This window comes from Piliocolobus tephrosceles, chromosome 3 (genome assembly GCF_002776525.5).
Source record: "Piliocolobus tephrosceles isolate RC106 chromosome 3, ASM277652v3, whole genome shotgun sequence".
Classification (NCBI taxonomy): domain Eukaryota; kingdom Metazoa; phylum Chordata; class Mammalia; order Primates; family Cercopithecidae; genus Piliocolobus; species Piliocolobus tephrosceles.
Genome location: NC_045436.1, coordinates 177634052 through 177660605, shown reverse-complemented (window position 1 = coordinate 177660605; position 26554 = coordinate 177634052). Strand labels below are relative to the sequence as shown.

The following is a 26554-nucleotide window of genomic DNA, read 5'->3' as shown; positions in this document are numbered from 1 at the left end:
GTCTCGCTCTGTCGCCCAGGCTGGAGTGCAGTGGCACGATCTCAGCTCACTGCAAGCTCCACCTCCCAGGTTCACGCCATTCTCCTGCCTCAGCCTCCCAAGTAGCTGGGACTACAGGTGCCCACCACCACGCCCAGCTAATTTTTTGTATTTTTAGTAGAGATGACATTTCACCATGTTAGCCAGGATGGTCTTAATCTTCTGATCTCATGAATAGAGACTGGGTTTCACCATGTTGGGCAGTCTGGTCTCAAATTTCCGACCTCAAGTGATCCATCATCCGTCTTGGCCTCCCAAAGTGCTGGGATTACAGGTGTGAGCCACCGTGCCTGGCCAAGTTGAGGACATTTTCTGATGCCCTCATCAGGTCATCACTGAGTCTCCTGGGCCCGTGCCCTGGGCCTGGTGTCTGCTGGACACGGGACACAGACGTGAATGGACAGGTTCCATGTCCTGAGGGGCTTGAGATCCCACCCAGTGCTCTTCATGAGCTCCATGGCCCAGGGATGGCCACGAGCTGTGTGTTCCTGGACCGTAGTGAGGTCAGGACAGAACCGGGAGGCAGTGGTGTAAAGTTGTATAGTGCTTGGATGTTGCGGCTGTATCCCAGCATGAGACCAGTGCTCCGCCCCGGAGAGCAGGGGCACTGTCAAGCGCTGTTGGACTCCGTATGTCCTTCTCATTCGATGGAGCAGATTTCCCTTCTGACCACATTTAGTTAAGGAAAATGGAGATGGGTGGTAGCTGTGCCCCCAGCCTTCCCTCCTGTGACACTGTGTGTGCCGTGTTCAGCTGGAGGCCGAGGCGGTGTTCCGGGCCATCACCATTGCGGGCCGGATCAACTGCCCTGTGTACATCACCAAGGTCATGAGCAAGAGTGCAGCCGACATCATCGCTCTGGCCAGGAAGAAAGGTATGCAGCCGGCCCTGGGCCTTCTAGGGCAGCTGGAGCCTGGAAGGGGGTGTCCTGCAGGTTCAAGTTCACTCCCTCCCGAACTCAGAGTTCTGTCTGAGGAGGGAGGGGTGGAGGGGGGATGCTCCTGACACAAGGATGGTGGCTGGAATTCTTTGGTCCCAGTGACCCTGGGACCCTAGGACATTCACCTTGATAAGTTCAGCTTCATTGAAAGAGAATTTTAATCATATATTATGTTTAATCTAATGGATCCAAATATTCAGCATGTCATCAATGTAAAAATCATTACTATTTTGCATGATGTTTTCTGTACTCTCTTCAAAATTCCGTGTGAATTTCACATGTACACAACTCAGTTCAGACTAACCACGCCTCAGGTTATTGGTGGCCACATGCGGCTCAGGACTGCCTTATTGGACAGAGCAGCCGTGGACCCCACACACGTTGTTTCAGTGTTTCTAAGGGCAAGCTGACAAGTAGAGGCAGAATAGCACAGCTTACCTGAAACTAGCCCCGTTTTGAAGATAAGGAGACCCGGGCTTAGAGAGGTTACAGAAATCTGGAAACAATACCAGCCGGGAGTGGGTAAGCAGGCAGGTTCTGGAGCCACAGGAAGCTATAAGGTGGTCACTAGCCACACATGGCTATTTAAATTTAAATTAAGTACTGTTAAATAAAATGAACAAGTTAGTTCCTCAGTGGCACCAGCCACACCAGCTTAAGAGCCACATGTGGCCAGTGGTTGCTGGTTGGGCAGCTGTGACGTAGGGCACCTGCCTCACTGCAGAGAGCGCTGCGTGATGGGCTGCCCTAGAGCCGGGCACAGCTCACAGCCGCCTCTCCTGCTGGGCAGCAGGTGGCCTCGGGCGAGGGCAGCAGGGTCTCTCGGGCCACATCTCTTGCCCTTGGTCCCTAATGCAAAGATCTTGCCTGGGAGCTCCAGCTTCCGCCTGCAGGCTTTTCTGGAAGAAGCCCGCCTGGCCCACTCCATGAAAGGCAAGCGGGAATTTCTGGGAAGCTGGTACTCAGGAAGCCGCCCTCCGGCCCTGGGCTGATAGAAACACATCCAACTCGCTTTCCCCTGGGGTAGGACGACCCCGAGGCGTGTTCCCGAGCAGGACTGAGTGCCGAGGCCCTCCGCTGTGCCTCGATGAGAAATCTCCCTTTATTGGCTACTTTCCCTGCCTTATGTCACTTCCTCAATCCCCAGCCAGTGTTTCCTGGAATCACCTCCCAAATAAGACGCTTGAACTAGATTCCTAAGATCTGCTTCCAGCAGAACCAAACCGAGACAGCAAATCGTGGCTCCGTGCCTTGGCTTACGAATCTGTAAAAGGACATAATAATGTCCAAACCCTAAAAGCAACAGCCGTATCCACAAGGTTGCTGGGTGAGTCAGCTGCCGTCCGCCCCACGGAGCGCTTGGCGTGGTGTGGACAATGTGATGGAACTGGGTCTGACACCCAAGGTCCCTGCGGTGCAGGCGGTGATGCCTGCGAGAACAGTGGCCAGTGTTCCGGCCTTCAGCCAGCCCCGTTCTCCCTCTACAGTCTTCCAATTTTGTGCCTTTGACATCTGCCTCAAGAGAGTATTTGCTTTTAACCAGGCTTGTTTGTGTTTGCCCCTCCCAAGGGCCCCTAGTTTTTGGCGAGCCCATTGCTGCCAGCCTGGGGACTGATGGCACCCATTACTGGAGCAAGAACTGGGCCAAGGCTGCGGCGTTCGTGACCTCCCCTCCACTGAGCCCGGACCCCACCACGCCGGACTACTTGACCTCCCTGCTGGCCTGGTGAGACCTGTGAGAATGTGGGGCTCGGGGAGGCAGCTGGGGCCTTTGGAGGCAGAGAGTTAATGGTGGGAATCCGCAGGCTGGTTTGGACTCATGATTATAGAGGAGGCTCTGCCCCGTGCTCTGAAAGGACAGCGCTTGTGTGTCTTACAACAGGCCTTCAGGGACCTGAAGATCTGTGGCATCCAGTGACTGTTCCATTCACATCTATTGACCTCCTCCTGTTGAGCCAACCTACTGTTAAGCACCTGCTCTGTGGCAGGCACCGTGGTGTATTGGGAAGCACTCAGGATTAGGGATGGAGACAAGGCTGTGTCACCCTGGACCTGGGACATCACCCGTAACGTCTCTTGGTCCCCTTCATTTTACTCAAAGTGGGAGCAGACAGTACCTGTGGCAGAGCTGCCTATGAGACAGTGCAGGAAAAGGACCTGGAGCCGAGGGCTCCAGAAGTGGCCGCCGCTGCCTGCAGCGCACCTGCTGTGGTGCACGCACACCATGGAGCCCAGCACCTCAGCCCCTTCCCTTCTGTTAGCCACCACGAGGGACGAGCCCTTAGCAATAGCAAGGCCACACAGCAAGCCTAAGTGTCCAGGCCGTTCTGGAAGTGGAGATGCATGCCACTCTAGAAGCAGAGATGCATGCTTAGAATCCACCGGGAGGTTTGCAGAAGGCTTTCTGGAGGAGGTGGCATTGAGACTAAAGCTCGGGGATGGGTAAGAGTTTGCCCAATAGGGGAGGATAAGACGGGGCTTCTTGGCAGAAGGAACCTTGGAGGAGGGGGCAGCAGTGTGCACCCACGTGGAAATCACTGTCCCCCTGATGATACAGAAACCCTTGACTGGCATAGCCAAGGACTTACTCCACATCTGCAGTCCGATGTCTGGTGGGCAACTCACGTTTACCGAGAACTGCAGATCTTCCCCCATAAAGCTGCTATCCCCGCAGTCTTGCCCATCTCAGGAAATGTCAGGAACACGGACCAGCGGCCCTGGAGTCTGACAACGCCTCACCTGTGTGCTGTGGCCATCCTGGCTCAGGCCACCGTCCTCCCTGGCTTCCTACCAAGCTTGTCTGTCTCCACGCAGGCCCACCTCCCCGCTACCCATCACAGTCTGCTCTCAGACATTTAGAACCTAGATTAGATCAAACACCCCTCTGCTCGGAACCAGTAAGTCCTCTCCCGGTGAAACCCAAGTCCCCACAGCGTCCCACAAGGCAGAACTCAATCCGGCGCACATGCCCTGACCAACCTCCCTCCCTGGGCCTCCTCTGCCCTTGGCTCCCTCGGTCCAGTCCTGGCTTCGTGCTGACCCTGAACCCCAGGCAGGACCCTGCCTCGGGGCCTTTCCACTCATGGGAACTCCTGGCTAGTTCGTTCTTTCTTAGACACCACGTGGTTTGCTCTGTGACTTCCTTCAGATCTTTGCTGGAAGGCTCCTTCTCAGTGATGTAGTTTTCTGATTATCCTCTTGATAACGGCATCCCCAGCCTGTCCCCAGCACGCCTCACCCCACCTGCTTTAGTTGAATCCCTGACACTCGCTCTGCCAGCACCCATGTGCCCCGTTTGCCTCTGCTTATTGCCAGTCTCCTCCGTCCCTCAGTAGAGCTGATACATGCAGAAGCTCCCCCTTTCAGTTCTTAGACACATTCCCTGTGCCTTAAATTGTACCAGGCACATAGGAAGCTACAACACAATTTTGTTGAATAAATGAGTGAAGATAACTTCTAAATATATTCCTCTGCATCTAGGTAATGGCTAACATTTCCTGGGCCTCTGGATTGGAGGACAGCCTCACCCTCTTCACCCTTCATTTAGAACCACAAATAATGGTCCATTCGTTTTTATTTTTTATTTTATTTTATTTTATTTTTTGAGACTGAGTTTTGCTCTTGTCGCCCAGGCTGGAGTGCAATGGCGAAATCTCGGCTCACTGCAACCTCCACCTCCTGGGTTCAAGCAATTCTCCTGTCTCAGCCCCTAAATAAGTAGCTGGGATTACAGGGGCCCACCATCATGCCTGGCTAATTTTTTTTTTTTTTTTTTTAGTAGAGACAAGGTTTCACCGTGTTGGTCAGACTGGTCTTGAACTCCTGACCTCAGGTGATCCACCTGCCACGGTCTCCCAAAGTGCTGGGATTACAGGTGTGAGCCACCACACTCAGCCTGTTCCACTCATTTTACTGTGTTAGGTGTTCAGCTCAGGGCACCTGATATATCAAAGAGTATATGTTTTTGAAACAGTTTTTGAAACACCAGGGCATGCAAGGGTACATCCCAGTGAACTTGTGCCACTTTGCTATAACCAGTGAATAGTGTTTGTTCTGCAAGCACAGCACAAACACACCGGCCAGCCCTTGTGCCAACTGCCTTGTGTCAAGAAGACAAATGTCAACACACATTTCTCGCTTTGTAACATGCAGAGCATGGGGCCAGTGATATCCCTGGGACTTGTGAGACGTGCAGGCACACGCTGGAGTTTCTCTCTTACCCACTGGCTTCCTTATCTATTCATTCGTTCCCTGGCTGTACTGCATGTACCTGTCTGAAGTCGGGATTTGCCTTCAAAATGAACTAAGGTCTGAACTCCACCTTGTTTTGTCCTTGCCAGTGGGGACTTGCAGGTCACAGGCAGCGGCCACTGTCCCTACAGCACTGCCCAGAAGGCGGTGGGCAAGGACAACTTCACCCTGATTCCCGAGGGTGTCAACGGGATAGAGGAGCGGATGACCGTCGTCTGGGACAAGGCGGTGGTAAGGCTGGATGTGTTCTCAGGAGCATTCGGGAAACACCCTACCCGCGCTGCGAAAGCCAATGCATTACGCACGCTGGGTTCTTAAAAGTTCCCTTCTCACATGGAGGCAGAAGCAGATATACTAGGAGGGCGCAGGAGGGAATGCGTAACTTGTGAGAAAGTAGCTCAAGTCCGGGAGAGGCCTCTGCATTCGCGGATGTCACCCTTGTCCTTTATATCTTAAGATTGAAAAATGTTTTGTTTTGTTTTGTTTCTCAACCACGTCTTAGTTCATGTGAAAATGGCTCTGTAACTCCGTGTGTCACGTGCACACGTGTTAGGAGTTGGGGTGTGGAGTGGGTAGAGAGAGATTTCTTGTTGCAGAGGAAGAGCTGGGTCTCACTCTGATCACTGACCTGAAACCAAAGGTTTTTATCTTCTGTTAAACTTGGGCCTGGTGACATGGACAGGATGTCATAGTGGCTCTTGTGTCAACATACCTCTGTGCGGTTAATTAAATGTCCTCTCTGATGAGGCTGGGCCCTTTGGGGTTCTTGACAATGGTACGTTTTTAGCTGGGAGAGGAGAGAATTCCAAGGCTTGCAAGGACTCCAGCTGGCAGGCTTCCGTTTGTGCCCAGCTGCCCCTCCTCCTGGCCCCATTATGAGAGGTTCTTCTCATCTGTGGGTCTTGCCTTTAGGCTACTGGCAAAATGGATGAGAACCAGTTTGTCGCTGTCACCAGCACCAATGCAGCCAAGATCTTTAACCTGTACCCAAGGAAAGGGCGGATTGCCGTGGGCTCGGACGCCGACGTGGTCATCTGGGACCCCGACAAGGTGAAGACCATAACAGCCAAAAGTCACAAGTCGGTAAGTCCTGGCCTGTTTGTGCTGCTGAGATAAGTGATTCTTCACTGTAATCATTTTAAAAGACTGATTAAAATGATTTATGAATTTTCCACCTAGAATATGATCTGATATATAGCCTGACTGGAGAGATTGGGAGGAGGGATTTGAGCAGGCTCAGTTAAGCTGCTTCTTTCTCTCTCTGCCTCTCTCTGCTCCTGCCCGTGGATGCACGCGTTGCCAGCCATCTGATACTGCTTCTAATGTGTAAGCTTCAGGGCTCAGCGAGGGAAAGTATTAGGTCTAAGGTTCTCAATATAATTATCAAGCTAGAAAGGATTATATTTGGTATATTAGAAAACTCCCACTCAGTTTGGCAGCTGGCTGCTCAGGAAAAGGTTGGCCTTAAAGTGCATACTTTTTCACATTCTGTGCCCATCGTTATGGGCCATTTCTCCTTTGTATCTTCTGTGCTTTTGATTTCTCCACTCATCCCACAACCTACCAAAGATGCATGCACAGAAAGGGTGCATGCAGAGATGGCAGAAGACACCTGTGCCTCCCTGAAGGGCTTGCTTTAACACCTTTGTGCATGGCCAACAGTGGCCTTGCGACTGGATTAACATTTACATGCACAGACCCAAGAGGCCACAGTGGTCCCTGGCTCACTGGAGTCTGTGCAAGCACACAGGCCAGAAGTAGGGCATATGCACACCGTGATGGAGCTGCAGTGGGTGTTCCCATAGTCCCTGGGCTCACATACTGGAGAAGGAGACCACAGGTATGGGGACAGGACGCCAGGCACAAGGAAGTTTCATAAGAAAGCTACAGGAAACACTTGTAGCAGCTCATGGGCACGGCCCTGGAGTATCCATTTGGCTGCAAGAGACATGGCCTGCAGAGGCAGAGGTCTTAGCTGCTTACTGACCTTGTCCGGCTCACCAATCCAGGTCATTCTTACAATACACAATGCTCCCTGGTAACACTACTTGCTTCCCACAGTCCCCATCTCCAGGAAACAGGGTGCCTGAGATCATCTTCTCATGGAGAAAGGTTTATGCCACTCCCATGTACAGTCCAACAGGGCATGCAATTCTACTATTTGTTATTATGAATTATTTCATGTGTGGACACACTGCTTGGGGTCTGTGCACATAGGAGAGGCAATGGGAGAGGGTCTTGTCAGTGAGAGGGTGTCTTGGTCTCAACCACGTCTTAGTTCTTGTGAAAATGGCTCTGTAACTCCGTGTGTATGCACGTGCACACGTGTTAGGAGTTAGGGTGTGGAGTGTACTGTGCTACTGTAATAGATACCACAGACTGGGTAATTTATAAAGAAAATAAGGCCGGGCGCGGTGGTTCAAGCCTGTAATCCCAGCACTTTGGGAGGCCGAGACGGGCGGATCACGAGGTCAGGAGATCCAGACCATCCTGGCGAACATGGTGAAACCCCATCTCTACTAAAAAATACAAAAAATTAGCCGGGCGAGGTGGCGGTCGCCCGTAGTCCCAGCTACTCGGGAGGCTGAGGCAGGAGAATGGCGTGAACCCGGGAGGCGGAGCTTGCAGTGAGCTGAGATCCGGCCACAGCACTCCAGCCTGGGCAGCAGAGCGAGACTCCGTCTCAAAAAAAAAAAAAAAAAAAAAAAAAGAAAATAAATTTATTTGAATCACAGTTCTGGAGGCTGGGGATTTCAATATTAAAATGCCAACATCTGGCAAAGGTCTTCTTGCTGAGTTATCCCATGGCGGAGGGCAGAAGGACAAGAGAGGACAAGTGTGAAAGAAATATCAAGAGGACGCTGAATTCACTTTTATAATAAGCCCAGTCTCACAATAACTAACTCACTCCTGTGATAATAGCATTAACCCGTTAATGAGGGCAGAGCCTTCATGACCTAATCAGCTCTTAATGATCTCACATTTTAATAATATTGCAATGGCAATTAAATGTCCAGTTGAATTTTGAGGGGATATTCTGACCATAGCAGAGGGTGTGCACTCCCACTGCCATCTGGCTGTGGGAGCTGCCCCTTGCTTCGTAAGGTGATCCTCATCTAGAAAGGAATGTGAATGTCTGAGTTAGCCAGTCAAAGGTTAGCCAGCAGAAAAGGACCCAGAAGGAATTAGACTGAGCTGGGATTGTCTTACTATTTCAATGTGGGATCAGGGGCCACACCAGATTGCATGCTTAGCAGTGGGCACTCCTGGATTATCATCACAATCCAGCCAAATACTGTTTTGTAGTTACTCCGTGCTTAGCATTCTCCATGCATCATCTCATTTAATCCTCAGGATCTTCTAGTTAGGTATATTGTTATTAATAAATGAGAAAATGGACAGACAGAGGACATGTGCGTTAAGTTTCCTCTGGATGCTGTTACAAAGTGCCACAGGCTGGGTGGTTTAAACAAAAGAAATTTTGTCTCTTAAAGTTATGGAGGATAGAAGTTGAAACCAAGGTGTTGGCTAGGCCATGCTCTCTCTGAAGGCTCTGAGAACAGATCCCTTCCAGGCCACTCTTTTAGTGTCTGACATCCCCAGCAGTACTTGGTTCCACAGCGTGTAAGGCATCCCTTACATCTCTGCCTCTGTCATTGCGTGGCCTTCTCTGCTGTGTCTTCTCCTTTTATGGATGCCAGTCATTGGATGTTGGGCCCACCACCCCCCAGTGTGACCTCATCTTAACTAATTACACCTGCAAAATCTCTGTTTCCAAATAAGGTCATATTTTGAGGTCATGGGGGTTAGGACTTCAACATATCTTTTTTTGGGAGCACGATTCAACCCATACATAACAATATGTAATATACCCAGGGGTACCCATCTGGGAGGTAATTGTCTTCAGGTTAAACTCAGGGAAGCATCCCTTCTCTCTGCATGAGGCAAGATTTGAATTCTTTTCAGAGCAACAAGAGGGCAATTGAGGATACCATGAAGTGGTCTGACCAAAGGATTTTGTCTGTTTCATTTTCTTTGTCCAAAGCAATGCCATCCACATAATTGCAATTTTTTTCAGAACATGGATTGAGAAATGTTGTTAGAGGTTAGTTTTGTTTTTATATGTTTTTAAAAAAATATTTTTAACAATGAAAAGATATCATTTCTTGAATACTGACCAGTGATTAGATTTTAGATCTACTTTTCTATAAAACACACCTTTTATTCTTTCCCATCATTGTGGGAAATATTCACGTCAAAGTGCCATGTCATGCGTGTGCATACATGTTTGTATATCATAGACTGGATGTTTTAAACTTTCTTATCAAGATATAATTCACATACCATAAATGTCACCATTTTCAAGTGTACAATTTAGTGGCTTTTAGTATATTGAGAAGGTTGTACAAGCATCACTAATTCCAGAAGGTTTTCATCACCTCCAAAAAAACAAAACCCTGTGCCCGTGAACAATCAGTCCCCCCTCCCTCCCCCATTCCCTAGCAACCAGTAACCTGCTTTCTGTTTCTGTGGATTTGCCTATTCTGGACATTCCATAGAAATGAAATCATCCAGTATGTGGCCTTTTATGTCTGGCTTCTTCTACTTAGCATCATATTTTTGAGGATCATCCATGCTATATCATGGATGGGTACCATGTTCCTTTGATGGCTGAATAATATCCCCTTGTAGGGATGGACCACGTTTTGTTTATGCACACATCAGCTGACTGGCTGCTTTTCAAAAGGTCTAAAAGAAACCAGTCCTCCCTGGAGGGAGCCCGGGAACGGGGGCTCATGGATGGGAGAGACAAGAGGTTTTTTAATCACGGTGTTTTGTGTTGTTTAAATTTTTACATTGTTTGTATATTACCTTTAAGAAAAGAAGGAATTGACATTTAAAATTTGGTGTTGTTGTGAAATGCAGGGTGTGGCATTTGTGATGTGACCAGGGCCTCCTTACATCTGGCAGCTTGAGACTCTCACCACAGCATAGCATGTTCCTCCCCCAAGCGTAGGGACAGCAGCCCAGATCCCCAAGGGCTGGCCAGTTTCAGCTGGGAGATGGGTGACTGGTTCCTTGCACCACCTCTCCGTATTCACAATTCACGTTTCCCTCGGCACAGTTATGAATCACTCCATAGTGGAGCCACTTTAGGGTGAGGGAGAATTAGGTTAGCAAATGCTAACACTGGAAATGCACTGTCTGCCTGGGTCCTGCGAGGCCGGCACAGTGTCAACAGCTGTGTATAGGAGACGTGATTGCCTGGAATCCCCAAGAATGCACCTAAAAATCATCAGACACCATCAGATTACAAACCAATATAAAGAATTGATAGTTTTTCTATGGAAGAATCAAAAATCACTTTGAAAAATAGAATGGAAATCAAAATCCTATAATAGCAATAAACACTAAAGACTTGGTCTGGCATGGTGGTTCATTCCTGTAAACCCAGCACTTTGGGAGGTTCAGGTGGGGCAACTTGAGGCTAGGAGTTTGAAACCAAACTGCGTGACGTAATGAGACCCTGCCTGTACAAAAAAAAAATAAAAAAAATCAAGCAGGCATGGTGGTGCATGCCTGTAGTCCTAGCTACTTGAGAGGCTGAGGCAGGAGGATTGCTTGAGCCCAGGACTTAAGAGGCTGTAGTGAGCCATGATTGTGCCACTGCACTACAGAGTGAGACCCTGTCTCAAAACAAACAAACCAAAAAAATAAGAAACTAAAGACTTATATAAATTCAAGGACCTTTACACTGAGAAGATTCAATATAGTGAACATATCAGTTCTTTCTAATCTAATCTATAAATTCGATGTGATCCCATCTGAAAATTTAATTATTTAGCTAGGAAAGCAGAGTTCCCAGATGGGAAATGTGAGAGTAGCTGAAATAGTTCTGAAAAAAGGGAAGACTGGGCTGGGAGTGTCAGTCATCCTAGTTATTAAAACATGTCATAAAGCTGCAATAAACCAAACAATTTGGCATGAGTACAAGAAAAGAGAGCCAAGGAATAGACTGACTGCATATGAGAATTTGGTTTACAATAAAGGAGACAATTAGAATTGGGAAACGATAGTTACTCATCCAAATGTGTTAGAACACCTGGCCCATGAGGCTTAACGTCTCTCTGCCCTGCTATTTACTACCAAAGAAATCAAACCATGGATCAAAGATTAAGATAAAATCAAACTATGAAAGGATTAGAATAAAACACATTTTTTAAAAAATGATAATTTTGAAGGGGAAAAGATCTTGCTAAACAAGGCACAAAACTTAGAAATGGTAAAGGAAAATAATGGTCTGTTTGACCATTGACTACATAAAAAATATACAAAATAATCTGTGTGGCAAAAACAATTACTTCATATGAGTTCCAGAGACAGAGGACCAGGGAGGGAGGAAATATTTGCAACACACATAACAAAGGATAAATTCTTTAACATTGAGTGTGTACTTTCAGAAATCAGTAAGAAGAATGGCAAGACGCTGAGAAATAAAACAATGTGCAAAACGCAATGACACAGTAAGAAATACAGAAACGGCATGTGTTTATTTAAAAAGAGACCCAATCTCAGTCACAAATGCAAATAACAACCTAGAGATAGTATTTTTCACCTGTGCCAGCAACTGAGATCAGGAGTTTAATATACAAAGATACTGTTTACCAAAGGCTGTCAGGTAAGCTCACAGAGTTTTGTTGGAAATGGAAACTAGTGTTGTCTTTTTTGGAGGGCAAATCTATCAAAGGCGAAAATCCATTTACTCTTTGGCCCCAGACTCCACATCTCTAAACATGCTCATGTGTGCAGATTGTGGATGCAAAGTCTGTTTCAGCATTGTTTTTAGCAAAGGCATGGCAATGACCCAACTGTTTATCCTTGGGAACTGGGCATATAAATGGTAGTACATCTTCCTGATGAAATACGGTATAGCAATGTAAAAGTGTTTTGTATGTGTGCTGATATGGAACAGTTGCTGAGGTAAGGAAAAACTAAGGTGAGAAATGTGTGTAGAGATGTGTATGTCAGACAATTATTCAGGCCTTGGACATACCTAGAGATACAGAAGAAACTCCTAAAGGCATATATCTCATACTCAAGTAGAAGACAGATTTACCTTTCTATCACATATCTTTTTTACTATTTAATTTTTTTTCAACCATGTATGTGACCTACTTTTAAAATAATAAAAGCAGTTGGCTGGTGACAGTTGACATACAAGTTCAAGTATTCACTTTAAGAGTGATGGAAGGAATGTATGGGTTTTGTTTTTTGTTGTTGTTGTTGTTTTCTGGAAGCAGAGTCTCACTCTGTCCCCCAGGCTGGAGTGCAGTGGCGTGACCTTGGCCCACTGCAACCTCCGCCTCCCAGGTTCAAGCAGTTCTCATGCCTCAGCTTCCCGAGTAGCTAGGATTACAGGCATGAGCCACTGTGCATGGCCAAATGTATGTTTTAAAGGAAATGTTATTTTGTCTTTCAAATTAGCAGAGAAAGAAAAAAATGGCATTACCCAATGCTGGAGGGCACTAACATGAAATGTTCCCTTATTGCAGATACAGTGTCAGTTAGTTTCATCCCTTGGGAAAATAATTTGCCCATAGGGAACACATGCTTTAAAACAGCTCATATTCTTTCACCCAGTCGTTTGATTTTAGGAACCTATCCTAGAGAAAATAATATTTTATTTAAAGAGACATTTTAAATAAAACAAAGAACATTGTATTTATTTTTATGTCCAGTATAGTCAAAGCAGCCACACTGCATAACCCCAGGGGGACCCCCTTCCTGTTCATGATGCCCCAGAACAATACTGATTTGATTATAGAAAGCTACCAGCAGCCTACATGCCCAGCGGTGAGCTGTTGGTTACATACATTGTGGACCATACAGTGGAATATTAGACAGTATTAGACAGTCAATAAAAGGTGTTTTTAGAGAGAGAAAAAAAAACATTGGAACACGCCTATGATACAATGTTAGGCAAAATCGCTGTTATGAACAGCTCGGTTGGAGCAGAGGGAAGTAACGCTGAGGCTGTTGGTGCAGGCAGTGGAGTACAACATCTTTGAGGGGATGGAGTGCCACGGCTCCCCACTAGTGGTCATCAGCCAGGGCAAGATCGTCTTTGAAGATGGAAACATCAACGTTAACAAGGGCATGGGCCGCTTCATTCCGCGGAAGCCATTCCCGGAGCACCTCTACCAGCGCGTCAAAATCAGGAATAAGGTGAGTGTGTCTGCAGGGGAGCGGGCCCACCCGTGGGACCAGAGCCGACAGTGTCTCTTGGGGAATCGAGATCTGACATGTGCAAAGTTAATAATGTCATCACTCCGGGAACCTCCCTTTCCTTGTCTGTTAAATGGGTTGAGACGCTGGCCTGGGCTCCTGTCTGAGGACAGGAGTGAGCATCAAATGAGGACACGCAAGTTGCAGGGCTTTGTAAACTGTAGAGGGGTGTGCACCCGTGAGGGTGGGTGGATCACGGGAGGGATGCTTACCAAGCTGCTCTGGGCGCTGTCCTGCGTCATCTTAAGCAATCCTGCCCACCCACTGGAGGTGCTGTGATCCTTCTTTTGCAGCCCAGAGCCGTGAAGGACTTAGCCAGAGTCATGGCCCAGAAACCCTCGGGGCTGGCCCTTTGGAGCAAGGCACTATCCCTGGCGTCTTGCAGGCAGGGCTCCCTTCAGATCCGCCCTTTCTTCCCTTCCTTCCTCCCTTGACGTTTCTGCCCTGTCGTTCCCTATTTTCCTTGAACAACCTTAGCGCTGACCTCAGGACATCTATCAAAGGGAAGGAGCAGTCTCTATTCCTAACTTCAGAGCAACGCAGAGGAGGGAATTTTCTTACAGCTGAGATAGACTCCCACCCGTAGCCAACATCTTCCCTAGCCAGGCCCTCCCATCCCCGTGGCACCTGCTTTCCCCATGAGACAGCTGATGTTTGCCAGAAAGGCCAGCTTAATGTGTGTGTGTGTGCACGCGCATGTGCATGTATGTGCGTTATGCGTGCACGTGTGTATGCAGGCATATGGGGATGTGTGTGCATGTACTGGAGTGTGCACGTGTGTATATGCGAGCATGTGGGGAGCTCTGTGTGTGTGGGCATGTGTACGTGTGTGTGTGTACGTGTGTGGGGGCATGTGTGTACGTGTGTGTGTACGTGTGTGTGGGGGGCATGTGTGTACGTGTGTGTACGTGTGTGTGGGGGCATGTGTGTACGTGTGTGGGGGCATGTGTACGTGTGGGGGGCATGTGTGTACGTACGTGTGTGGGGGGGCATGTGTGTACGTGTGTGTGTACGTGTGGGGGGGCACGTGTGTACGTGTGTGTACGGGCATGTGTGTACGTATGTATATGTGTGGGGGGCATGTGTACGTGTGTACGTGTGTGTGGGGGCATGTGTGTACGTGTGTGTGTACATGTGTGGGGGCATGTGTGTACGTGTGTGGGGGGCATGTGTGTACGTGTGTGTGTACGTGTGTGGTCCTGCTCTTTGTGTGCTTCGTAAGTGGCACCAATTGAGAAGGAAAAGTCCAGAGGCCTTCCTGCATTCCCAGGCTCCAGCCCCAACTGCGAGGCTCTGTGTCTGGTTTTGGTCCCTCCCCAGCTTCCATGAGGTGTAGCACCCAAGTCAAAGACACCAAATTGCACAGATGCTTCGCACCGGATGGGGAAACAAGGGATGGGGCAGAAACAAGTCAGATCCGGGACAAGGCCAGGCACAGGCGGCAGGCCACTTGAGGACAGGGGACTCATGGAAATCCCTGGCTGGGACACCCACCGAAGAGGCAGAAACACCCCTTGGCTGGCTTCATTTCCTTCTTGGTCTGAATCTGAGGCCTGCGGTTAACAGTCCGCTTCCGTGAGAGCAGATATGTGACCCCAAACACCAAGACAGCAGTTTGCAGGAGCAGTAGGACCAGGGGTCCCGTCGCACAGGGATTCCTTCATGCCTGCAGGAGCTAGGCCGGGTGAGGAAGAGACCTGCACCAGAGCCTGCCTCTGGCCACCTGAGCTTCAGGGAGTGATGAAGGGCTTCACCCAGGAAGCAACGCAAAAGCCACAGAGAAAAGCAGACAGGATACAATGAGACCCAGGGAGCAGGGCTCCAGGGACAGAGGGGAGGGCCGTCAACGTGATAGGCAGGTGGTGGGTCTTTGAACTTAGTGCTAAAATTGAGGCTTCCTCCTATGGAGAGGCAGGAGCCCAGAGTTGGGGATCAGTGTGCCGTCACCTGCTATGGAGAAGGAGGGAGCCGAGGCTGGGGTCAGGACACTGTCACCTGCTGTAGAGGGTGAAGCCCCGTGTTGGGGTAGGGCGCTGCCACTGACCCATGCTGGGACCCTGGGCAGGTCCCTGAACACATGCTGTTCTCCAGTGCCTGGAGCAGGTGCCCTCCCAACCTTGGCCACCCTTGAGGTCACCTGGGCTGCTATCGGCAGTTCCTAGCAGGCTGACAGCCTCCTGCCTAGAAGCCCTGCTGCTTTCATGGTCTCCGCCCCCATAGCCCTTTCCCAATGGGGCTGGGGCTGTGGCTCCATTGTCCTCCCCATTCTCCTGCAGGCTGGTGCGGAGGTGTGCTCCCCACAGCGTCCCCAGCCCTGCCCCCCACAGACCTGGCCCACTCCTTGTCCCTCTGTACTGAGTTTTCTCCCTCCCTGTCTCACCTCCCCACTTCCTCCCCCTTTCTGGAACCGTCTTCCAACAAACTACCCGCCCCCCGAATCTTTGCCTTGCCATTGACTTCTGCAAGAACATACATGAAGATGGGGCCTTGGCTGCTGCCTGTCTGGGATTCAGAGGTCCTTTCCGGGGGTGGGTAGGCGGTAGTGTCAGGGAAAGTAATTTCTTCTTGGAAGGCATTTGGGGTCCTCCTGCATGAAGCTTTGTGTGTATGTGTATGTGTGTGTAAGTGTATATACGGGTGTGTGTATCTGAGTGTGTACATGTGTGGGCATGCATGCATGTGTATACATATGTGAGTGTATGCCTTTGAGTGTGAATATCTGTATATGTGTTTAAGAGTGTGTGTGCATGTTCACATGTGTATGCTACTGTGTAGGCATATTTACTGCATGTGCATGTATATATATGTGCATGACTGCATATATGTGAGTGCATGTGTGTGGTGTGTGCTTCTCTGTATGTGTATGCATGTGGGTATGTATATGTGTATGTATGCATGCTTGTGTGTATGAATGCCTGTGTGTGGGTGCATATGTGTTATGTGCACGTCATACGTGTGCGTGTTGTGTATGTTTGCATGCACATTCGAAGTGACCTCAGGTTTCTCTCTCACCCGCAGGGCTCTGCTTTGTCTGCCCAGAAGAGCACAGGTGCACAGTGTCGATCAATCACACTCTCCCATCCTCTGTTTAGGTTTTTGGATTGCAAGGGGTTTCCAGGGGCATGTATGACGGTCCTGTGTACGAGGTGCCAGCTACACCCAAATATGCAACTCCCGCTCCTTCAGCCAAATCTTCGCCTTCCAAACACCAGCCTCCGCCCATCAGAAACCTCCACCAGTCCAACTTCAGCTTATCAGGTAGGAATGAGTGGCGGCCCAGGCTCCCCACACGTGCAGCAGTTCAGGCCAGGTCCTTCCTACTGCTTCTGAGGAAATGGACACGCGGCCTTGGACACTAGATGAAGCAGCAGGGAAGGGAGTGCGCCCCGCCCGAGCCTGTTCTCACTAGTGGGGCAGAGTGGGCTGGTATGGTCACCAAGCAGAGGGGGGTCCATGTTAGGGGGGCAACATGGTGGTACCTGACCTGGGTTTACAAAGAGTGGCACCAAAATTGTCCCAGTACTCATCCTTACACACACTGGGAAACATTTTCACTCTTCCTCATGAAGGTAAACCTGAAGTGGTGGGGATTAACAAGAGATGGGAGTAGCTGCCATTTGCAGGGCGTGTGGTCTGCGCACGTCTTTAGCCTGTTTGCCCACTGCAGTGTTGTAATTTCATGACCCGTGATTTTATTTTATCCTCACTACTCCATAGAGTGATATTATATCTATTTATTTAAAGAGGAAACTGAAGCCCCAAGAAATTCAGTGTCAAAATACCAGGACTTGGTGCTCAACAAATGTGTGGGAACAAAATTTTAGATACTGACTTGATCCCTCCTGACTTTCTTCAGGCCCCAGGGTGGTGTGTCTGCAATTTCGACAGATGGCCACATGAGGGCAGGCACGCACACGTTGAGAAAGTTAATTTGGAATTTTGTCCTTCAAAGTCTTTGAGGCGTTGCATGGGTTCCACACTGTGCTAGGTACTAAGCCTATGGTGATTTTTTTTCTTAGAGGGCCAGATAGTAAATACTTTAGGCTTTGCAAGCTAAGAGGCAATATCTAGGATGTCAACGTCTAGGATGTTATATTCAATAGCCATTTGAAAATGTACAAACTCCTCTCAGGTCATGGACTGTACAGAAACAGACGGTGGGCTGGATTTAGTCAGTGGACCAGCTTGCTAACTCCTGGTCAGGAAAGGCGATATACTTAGCAAAAGGGAGAGTGGAAGGGGCAAAGAGAGAGAGAAGATGAAGTATCAATTTAGGTTGTGTGGTGGCAGAACCTCTCCTCCATTCAGGAAGTGTCTGATTCGTGATTAGGCAGAGGGTGCATGAATCAGGGACGCCTCCCCATTCATCTCACTCTCCGTAGGACTTTCATGGAAGAGCTTCCCGTGTTTAATATTTTTGTACAAAATGGAACCTAAATAGAATGCTAATAGTCATGTGATGCTCAATCAGCAAAACAGGCATTGGCTTCAGTCCTGGGAAAAGATGTCTGGTTGCAACAAGACACACGCTCTCAAGGAGTTTGCAAACTGGACCTCTGCTCTGGAGTTACGCAATTAAACACTGCTCAATTGCAATTAAACATGGACAGAAAATCCTCCTCCCCGTTGTTCTTAGAACAAGAATAACAATGAAGTTAAAAGCCTCCTGGAAGGGCCACTCCCCACCCTTGTTCTCACAGTTTCACTCTTAGTCCTCCTGAGGCCCACAGCACCACTGCTCTCAGCCAGCCTCATAGCAGGTTGATAGGTGACTTCATTCGGGACCAACAGCTTTCCAACATCAGTAACCACCTCACAGATGCCCTTTTTAAATATCTGCATATGTTACAGTAGAGAGCTGTAGCATGAGTTAGTGTCTGTTTTTGTCCATTTACATTGCTATAAAGGAATACCTGAGGCTGGGTAATTAAACAAAAGAGGTTTACTTGGCTCACGGCTCTGCAGGCTGTACAAGAAGCATGGTGCCAGCATCTGCTTCTGCTGAGGGCCTCAGGCTACTTCCAGCATGGCAGAAGGCGAAGGAGAGCTGGTGTGTGCGGAGACCACATGGCAAGAGAGAAAGAGGAAGAAGGCAGAGGTGCTAGGCTCTTTAACAACCAGCTCTTCTGAGAACTAACAGAGCAAGAATGCACTCATTACTATGAGGCTGACACCAAGCCATTCATGAGTGATCTGTCCTTCATGACCCAAGCACCTCCCATTAGGCCCCACCTCCAACCTTGGGGTCAAATTTCAATACGAGGTTTCCAGCAGGTATTTTCAAAGTACAGACACATAACCAGCAAGGTACAGATGGTTATCGGGAAAAAGGTACTAAGTGCTAGGCCTGATTCCAGGCCTTTAGGGGATTCTTGTATTGCAAGAAGACATATACTGTCTACCAGTGAAACGATGGGAGAAAAGAAAAATCAGTATTCTGAACCAAATTCTTAGTGGCTTACATAGACAAATCATATAATGTCAGAGTTGGAAGGGGCTCGTCTAGTCTACTGTTCTAATTGTGCTGAAAAGGAAATGAGGCCAAGGGAGTGGGATGGTGTCTTACTCCAAATTGCCCAAATTCAAGGCATGATTAGCACTAAAACTTGAGTCTCCTTCCTGTTGCGGGTGGCAACTATGTGGGGCCGGTGTTCTGCAGCTAGTAAAAAGAATTCACCAAGACAGTTGTAGGTAAAGAAAGTCAGATTTATTAGAAAAAGTATGAAAGGGTGCAGTGGGTAGGTCAGCAAGAAAGGAGCTGACTGCAAGGAAACAAAGGCTTGCTGGAGATTGTATAGGATGGTGCTTGTGCTGTGTGCTGAAGAGGGCTTTGTGCAGTACTGATAATGCTGTGGATGCAGTGAGCTAACTTACGTTTTTCTATTAGCCTATGGTCTGGTGATACGTTGCATGCAGGAAGATTGTGAGTTATTTGTGCAGGAAGGCTGTATTCTAGACCATGAAGAAAGGCAGACTGTAGCTTCTTTGATCTTTTTGCTTTTCCTTGGTTCCACCAGCTCAACTTCCCCTTCCTGATTAGGACTCTATACTTCCCACCTTTCAGCATTATCCAGCTTTCATGATTTACTCATTTAATAGAATATTTGTTGAGCTCCAGGCACTGGGTTTGCTGCTAGAATTTTACGTCTTTATGCAAGAGAATACGTAAAATTAGAATGAATGGTTGGTTCTGAAAGTTTAAAATTAAGAACCTCTGCACACCACACGCCCCTCCAGATCTACCTGTTGCCAACGAGGGAAGTAAATCCAGCTTGCACACTTCACATGCACGTGCACACACATATGCACATGCATATGCAAATGTGCACACACACAATATGTAAAATACCTTTGGAGTATGGGACACTGTGCCTAAGAGCATGGGCTTTGAAAACCAACCAGTTTGGGCTTCAATCCTGGCTTCCCCACCCAACACCTGTGTCCCGCAAGACGGGTGGCCTGAGCCTCAGATTGCTCACCCATAAGTTGGGAGTACAAACAGCCCCTTCATAGTATGATTGTGTGCCCTAAATGCAGTAACATGTTAAAGCACCAAGTGTGTGCCTGCACACAGTAGGCACTCAGTAACTTGTTTGATCACCTGTCTCAGCAATGTCAGATTTTACTGGGGACTTTGACAAGAACACCACAAGGTGGTCAGGGCTGAAGGAGGGAGAGCCCAAGGACTGAGGGGCACAGAAGAGGGAGCAGTGGACTCTGCAGAGGCCAGGGAGGCTTCCATGGCTGGTCCTGGACTGAGCCCTGAATGAAGGTCGGTCCAGTGGAGAACACCTGAAGACGGGGAGGGGTCATGGCTTCTGCTAAGGCGCGGGGCATGGCAGAGTACATGGCCTCCAGGAGCAGCGTGGAACTGATGTTAACAGATCCCATCCAGCAGCGACTGGCGCTCTCTTTCAGGTGCCCAGATAGATGACAACAATCCCAGGCGCACCGGCCACCGCATCGTGGCGCCCCCTGGTGGCCGCTCCAACATCACCAGCCTTGGTTGAACGCGGATACGCAGAGGAGCTAGCGTGAAGGATTCTGGGAATCATGTCCATCCCTTTTCCTGTCAGTGTATTTGAAACCCACAGTTTTAGTTGGTGCTGATGGAGGGAGGGGGAAGTCGAAGGATGCTCTTTCCCTTTTCTGTTTAGGAAGAAGTGGTACTAGTGTGGTGTGTTTGCTTGGACATTCCTTGCCCCACAGTTGTGTTCATGCTGAATCCACCTCGGAGCATGGTGTTTTCATCCCCCTTCCTAGTGAACCACAGGTTTTAGCATTGTCTTGTTCTGTCCCTTCCACTTCTAACTCCACTGGCTCCATGATTCTCTGAGTGGTGGTTCCTTTGCACCCTGTAGATGTTCTAGGATAGTTGATGCATGTTACTAAATTACGTATGCAAGTCTGTGAGTGCGTCTGAGGGGACATCGCCAAGGACTGACTGAGACACGATGCCGAGACCTCAAGCCCTGAGGGACAGTCCTAAACCTCTTGCAGTGAAGATGTTTACTCATTGCCCCCACCTCTGGTCCACACTAGAAAGAAGCTCGCCCCACCCCCACCCGTGAGATCCGTGAATTCTCGGAATGGCAGGGGAAGCCTTGCATTAGGTTGCAAAGAAGCATCCTCCACATCCTGTGTCAGAAACCCTGGTCTCCGTGGCACTTGTAACTCACCGTGCTGTCTTCTGGTCTGTGTGTGTTCTTCAAGCCAGCTCTAGGCTTCAGGCCGAGCCAGGTTCACACTCAGAAAGAGGTCTCCCCATCCCCATTCGGGGCTGACGATGGGGGGGTGATGGCTGCCCCTGGGTGGCCTGAGTCCCGGTCCCTCCGAGGCAGTTGATGGGGCAGTCAGATTTTTAAAGTTTTGTACAAAGTTTTCCTTTGTAATCACTCCCATTTTTACTTAACAACCAACTTGTTGTGGCTCTTATTTCTGAATTCAAAGCTTGTGAAAAAATAAAGAAAATGAACTGCCCACTGACCTGACTGGGGCACTTTGATTTCAGTGGTGGTGTCTGGATTGCGTACAAATACTTGGCAGTCTCCCCACATGGTAACGAATGGTGGCTGCTGCTTCCTGAGGACTCACTCTTGGTAGAGACTGGTGGATGTGGGGGTGGGAGGAGAGGTTCAGTTCATGACTTCTGAAGGCTGAGTTCCTGAGACCCAAGGAGGAGAAGAGAGGGAAGACAGCTGATGGGTGGGCTTCCACAAAATAGGCTCAAATCTTGCATCTATTCCATCCTGTTTGGCCTTTACTGGCTCTCTTTCTTCTTGTATTGTATGGATCAGCCTCAGACTGGAAACTCTAATCTCCTAAACTTCACATTTATTCCGTCCATTTCCATGAGCTAGAGATACACTAAAGGAGGGGCAAAACATCAGGCAAAGTTGCTTGCTTCCATTAGCTGTTAGTAATAGTGATGACGATGGTGGTGACAGTCATGATGGTGATGATGGTGACAATAGTGGTGATGACGGTGATGGTGACAGTAGTGATGGTGATGATGGTGACAGTAGTGGTGACGGTGATGGTGACAGTAGTGATGACGGTGATGGTGACAGTAGTGGTGTGACGGTAATGGTGATGGTGACAGTAGTGACGGTGATGGTGACAGTGGTGATGACGGTGATGGTGACAATAGTGGTGATGACGGTGATGGTGACAGTGGTGATGACGGTGATAGTGGTGATGATGATGGTGGTGTTGGTGATAGTGATGAAGTTGGTGGGAATGATAAATACATGGGTTAATATGTGTAGCGCTTGCTATATGCCAGGTGCTCTATGAGGTAGGGATTAGTATCCCCATTGTACAAATGAGGAAACTGAGTCAGAGTGAGATCAATAACTTGTCTAGGATCACACACTTAGGAAGTGATGGGACTAGGATTTGAATCCAGGACCCAGGCACTTTGGGCCCTAGTCCAAAGCTCCTTGCTCCTAATTACTGAGCTCCAAGGACATTTGAGGCAGATGGCTTTGGATGGTCTGCTCCCACATCAACTCAGTGCTTTTCATGTGTCCTTCTCCTCCCCCACTCCTCAGCTTCTTGTGGATACCTTCGTTAAGGTTTAAAGAAGTGTTGGCTCAGGGTCAGTTATAGACTTCCTTGAAACAAGGTTAACTAACTACTGAGAAAGACCAAGAATGGATGGTAAGGATTTCTGGATGCAAAGACCAAGAATGGATGATAAGGATTTTTGATGTTCAGCTTTGACCCATTTGGACTAATAAAGGGAAACTTCCAGAAGAGTATACTTGGCAGGATGAAGTTATCCAGTCTGCTCTCTGGGCCTCACCTCCTCAGTCCTGTCAGGGTGGAAGTGGAAGCAGAAGCAGCCCTAGCACCTTCTCTAAGACAGACTCTGATGGGGTGCTTACCTGACTCCCAGGTCATGGGAACCACTGTCCAGCCAGCATAATCTGGAGCCCATGTCGAACTTTAGGTTCCCCAGCACCTCCAAGAGTCACAGTTACAGGGGATAGGAGACCCGGTGGCTCAGATAATCCTTAGTTCTTGGAGACTAAGCTGCAACACTCCTTTTAAGGCATGTGACTTCCTTTTACCTCTTGAGATCTTGGGAGAAGGGAGAGAGAGTTTCTCAGAAAGTTTTAGAGGAAGGCTATTTATTCTTTCATTCATTCATCTGCAACCCAATTCTTTTAGCCATGTCACATAACATACTCACAGGCCCAGGGACTAGGATGTGGTCTTCTTGGTGGCAGGGATGGGGAGCATTATTCTGCCTACCACAGTAGTCTTCTAGGTTTTTTCTATAAGTTTTATCTTTCACATTTAGGTCTATGAGCCATCTCTCAATAGTCTTTAATTACAATATAAGGTAGGACTGAAGGTTCTCCATCTCCCATATGATCTCCCACTGACCCAACACCATTTATTGCAAAGACTATTCTTTCCCCCATTAAGATGCAGTGGGGCCTTTGTTGTAAGTCAGGTGATTATATCTGTGTGGATCCTTCTGATTCAGTGGTCCAGAAATATGCTGCCAAATCAATGTTGAACTCAATGGGTGAAGGTGGGTGGGGTAGAAAGCCCTTGTTTGTAGTGTTAGTTAGGTTCTGGGAACCGCACTTCTGGTACCAATTTTCTGTCTTAGTCCATTTTGCATCACTGTAACTGAATTCCTGAGATGGGGTAGTTTATAAAGAAAAGGAATTTGTTTCTTATAGACTTTGAGACTGAGTTCAAGGTTGGGGTGGTGGTGGTGCATTTGGTGAGAGCCTTCTTGCTAGTGGGGACTCTGCAGAGTCCTAAGGCAGTGCAGGGCATCATATGGTGAGGGGGCTGAGTGTATTGGTTCAGGTCTCGCTTCCTCCTCTTATAAAGCTGCTGGTCCCACTCCCATGATAACCCATTAATCCATTGACTCATTAATACACTAATCTATGAATGAATTAATCCATTCATGAAGGGAGAGCCCTCATGACCCAATCACCTCTAGCAGGCCCCACCTTTCCGTACTGCCACATTGGGTATTAAATTTCAACATAAGTCTCTCGCCATGGCCAATTTCAACCTATCAACATGAAGTAAATGGGCTTGGAATCCAGAGCACTTAACCGTTGGCTATGATGTCCCAGGAGGGGCTGGTTCTGGCCCCTCTGCATTTGTTGGTGTATTAGTTCGTTCTCACTCTGCTGATAAAGACATACCCAAGACTGGGTAATTTATAAAGAAAAAGAGGTTTAATGGACTCACAGTTCCACGTGGCTGGAGAGGCCTCACAATCATGGCAGAAGGCACATCTTACATGATGGCAGGCAAGAGAGATAATGAGAACCAAGTGAAAAGGGTTTCCCCTTATAAACCATCAGATCTCTTGAGACGTATTCACTACCACAAGAACAGTATGCGGGGAAACTGCCCCCATGATTCAATTATCTCCCACCAGGTCCCTCCCACTTCGTGGAATTATGGGAGCTACAGTTCAAGATGAGATTTGGGTGGAGACACAGCCAAACCACATCAGTTGGTTTGTCTATCTTTGCCTCCAGATTGCATATTGACTCTTAAAAGTGAGACAGAATGGGCAAGGTCTTTGCACATACTCTTCCCTCATCTACGTAAAGCCAAACCATTTTCAGATGTCACCAGCAGGGTCTACCATGTTCTAGCCCCCAGGGTTGGTTTGGCCACCTTGATCGTAAACAGTGGACAAGAGAAGGTGCTACCCTTGGCCTGTGGCCAAATCTCTATAGACTCAACAGAGCTACTCTTCTGACAAAAGTGCATAACCCTCCTCTGTGTTACTCTTTCCAAGGCAGAATGTGGCCTTGATGATGCCCACTGACAATGTCATTTGCCTAAACGTTCGTTCCAATCAAGTCCATTTATGAAGTGAAAAAGCATGAAGTTTCCTAAGCAAAAGGGGCTCTTAGCAACTTGAGGTTTCTATTTTTCTCTTAGCTCAGACCTGCAGAGATTTTAGAGGAAAGGACCCCGGGGCCCTGGTGCACCTGGCTTCAGAGTAAAAGCCTCTCACTGGTAGCCTGTTCCCAGGAGGAGGAAAGCTGTGGCATGGCTGTGCCAGGTTCCAGGGTCCATCTGGGAATTTTCTGGGAGATCTATCAAACCACTCAGACAGCCTGGCTATCCATTATGCCTGGATGTGGTCTTCAAAGTCTTTCGCTATCAGACAGGAGCCAACACCACATGTGTAGCCTGGGGTCCCGGCTGGTGCCAGCTTGCAATGGACAAGAGCCCCAACACAAAGCAGGAAGCTTCTGTAGCCACCACCCTCCCCCATCCAGGCCATTGTATTTGGAAGGAAGAATGTTGACCAGGACCTCCATGACTCTGGTTTCGTAGCAAAAAAGAACACTCCGTATCCCAGCATTCACCTGTAGCCAGGTGAGCAAATGCCTGCTGCAGGGGATTTCTCCTGGACCAGGTGTCCCTGTGACCTTCAGGCTGGAGCCTCACCCTATTCCTTCTCTCGACCTGTCCTGCCTCTGCTCAGAGCATGAAGGAGATGTCTAAGCGGTTTCCAGAGAAAGGAGAACATGGACAGGAGCCAGTTCTCTAAGACTGCCTGGGCCCAGAGTTCTCAGGAGGTTGAAGGGTCCCTAAGCCTGAGGCAAGTGCCTTAGTCCAGGTCCTCTGAGACGCAGACACTGAGCCAGGATTAGATGTGGGTGAGACGCGTATTAGGGGAAGGAGGGAGCCAGAGGAGGCAGAGCCCACAGATTGCGATGCAGCTGGGAGCCCCATGATGGAGGGAGAGAGGGAGGAGACAGAGGGGAGAAGGGAAGGGAGGGAAGGAGGGGAGACAGGGCAAGAAGGGAGGGAGGGAGGAAAGAAGGACAGAGGGGGAAAGGAAAGAAGGGAGGGAGTGAAGAGAGGGAAGAAGGGAGGGAGGGAGGGAAGAGAGAAAAGAAAGGAGGGAGGGAGGCAAGACTCTGGGGCTGCACAGTTCTAAGTCTCAGCAGGTAGAGCAAGAGGTCCTGGAGCCCAGGCTGTCCTCTGGAGGAGCCCTGTCATGCAGACTCAGGAGGCCTCCACATCTCTGCCTCATGCAGGCACTGGGAGCACCCTGCAGGAAGTGTGACCTCCACGCTCACGCAGGGAAGGATTTCTGAGCATGGCAGGAAATCCCCAGGATGTTGGTCGCTTTTGCTCCTTGCTGTTGGGGACCTAAGAGGTACGTGTTCATGGCCACCACGGCCAGAACAAGGCGGATGAAGAGCTGACCTCAGACCAAGTCCGGCGGCTGGACTGCAGGCCATGCTGGAGGGCAGGAGGTGCATCAAGAAATGGACCAAGCCCATCAGCTGGAGCCCAGTGGGGAAAAAATAGATCCCCAGGCCTCTTGTCCAATCTGCTGACTCAGGATCTCTGGGATGGGGCTAAGAATGTTTTTAATGAGCCCCTGGGTAATGCTGACACACAGCCAAATCCATATGCCACGGGGAGAACTTATTCCCAGCCTCCCTCCCTCCCTCCTTCCCTTCCAATCCGTACACCACGGGAGGAAAGTATATACTCAGCCTTCCTCCCTCCCTCCCTTCC

At 48.8% G+C, this 26554-nt stretch overlaps 1 protein-coding gene across 4 annotated transcripts in view; it reads left to right on the top strand.

Annotated features, from left to right (window-relative positions):
- Window positions 1–21502, top strand: part of CRMP1 (collapsin response mediator protein 1) — a 71856-nt gene extending 50354 nt beyond the window's left edge. For all 4 annotated transcript variants that reach the window (XM_023206886.1, XM_023206889.1, XM_023206888.1 and 1 more), the window contains 7 exons: window positions 793–913; window positions 2549–2705; window positions 5320–5461; window positions 6143–6313; window positions 13277–13456; window positions 16609–16774; window positions 20435–21502. In XM_023206886.1, the coding sequence (XP_023062654.1) occupies window positions 793–913; window positions 2549–2705; window positions 5320–5461; window positions 6143–6313; window positions 13277–13456; window positions 16609–16774; window positions 20435–20526 (1029 nt within the window). In that variant the 3' untranslated portion in view covers window positions 20527–21502. The remainder of the gene's footprint in view (window positions 1–792; window positions 914–2548; window positions 2706–5319; window positions 5462–6142; window positions 6314–13276; window positions 13457–16608; window positions 16775–20434) is intronic.
- Window positions 21503–26554: the final 5052 nt, after the last annotated feature.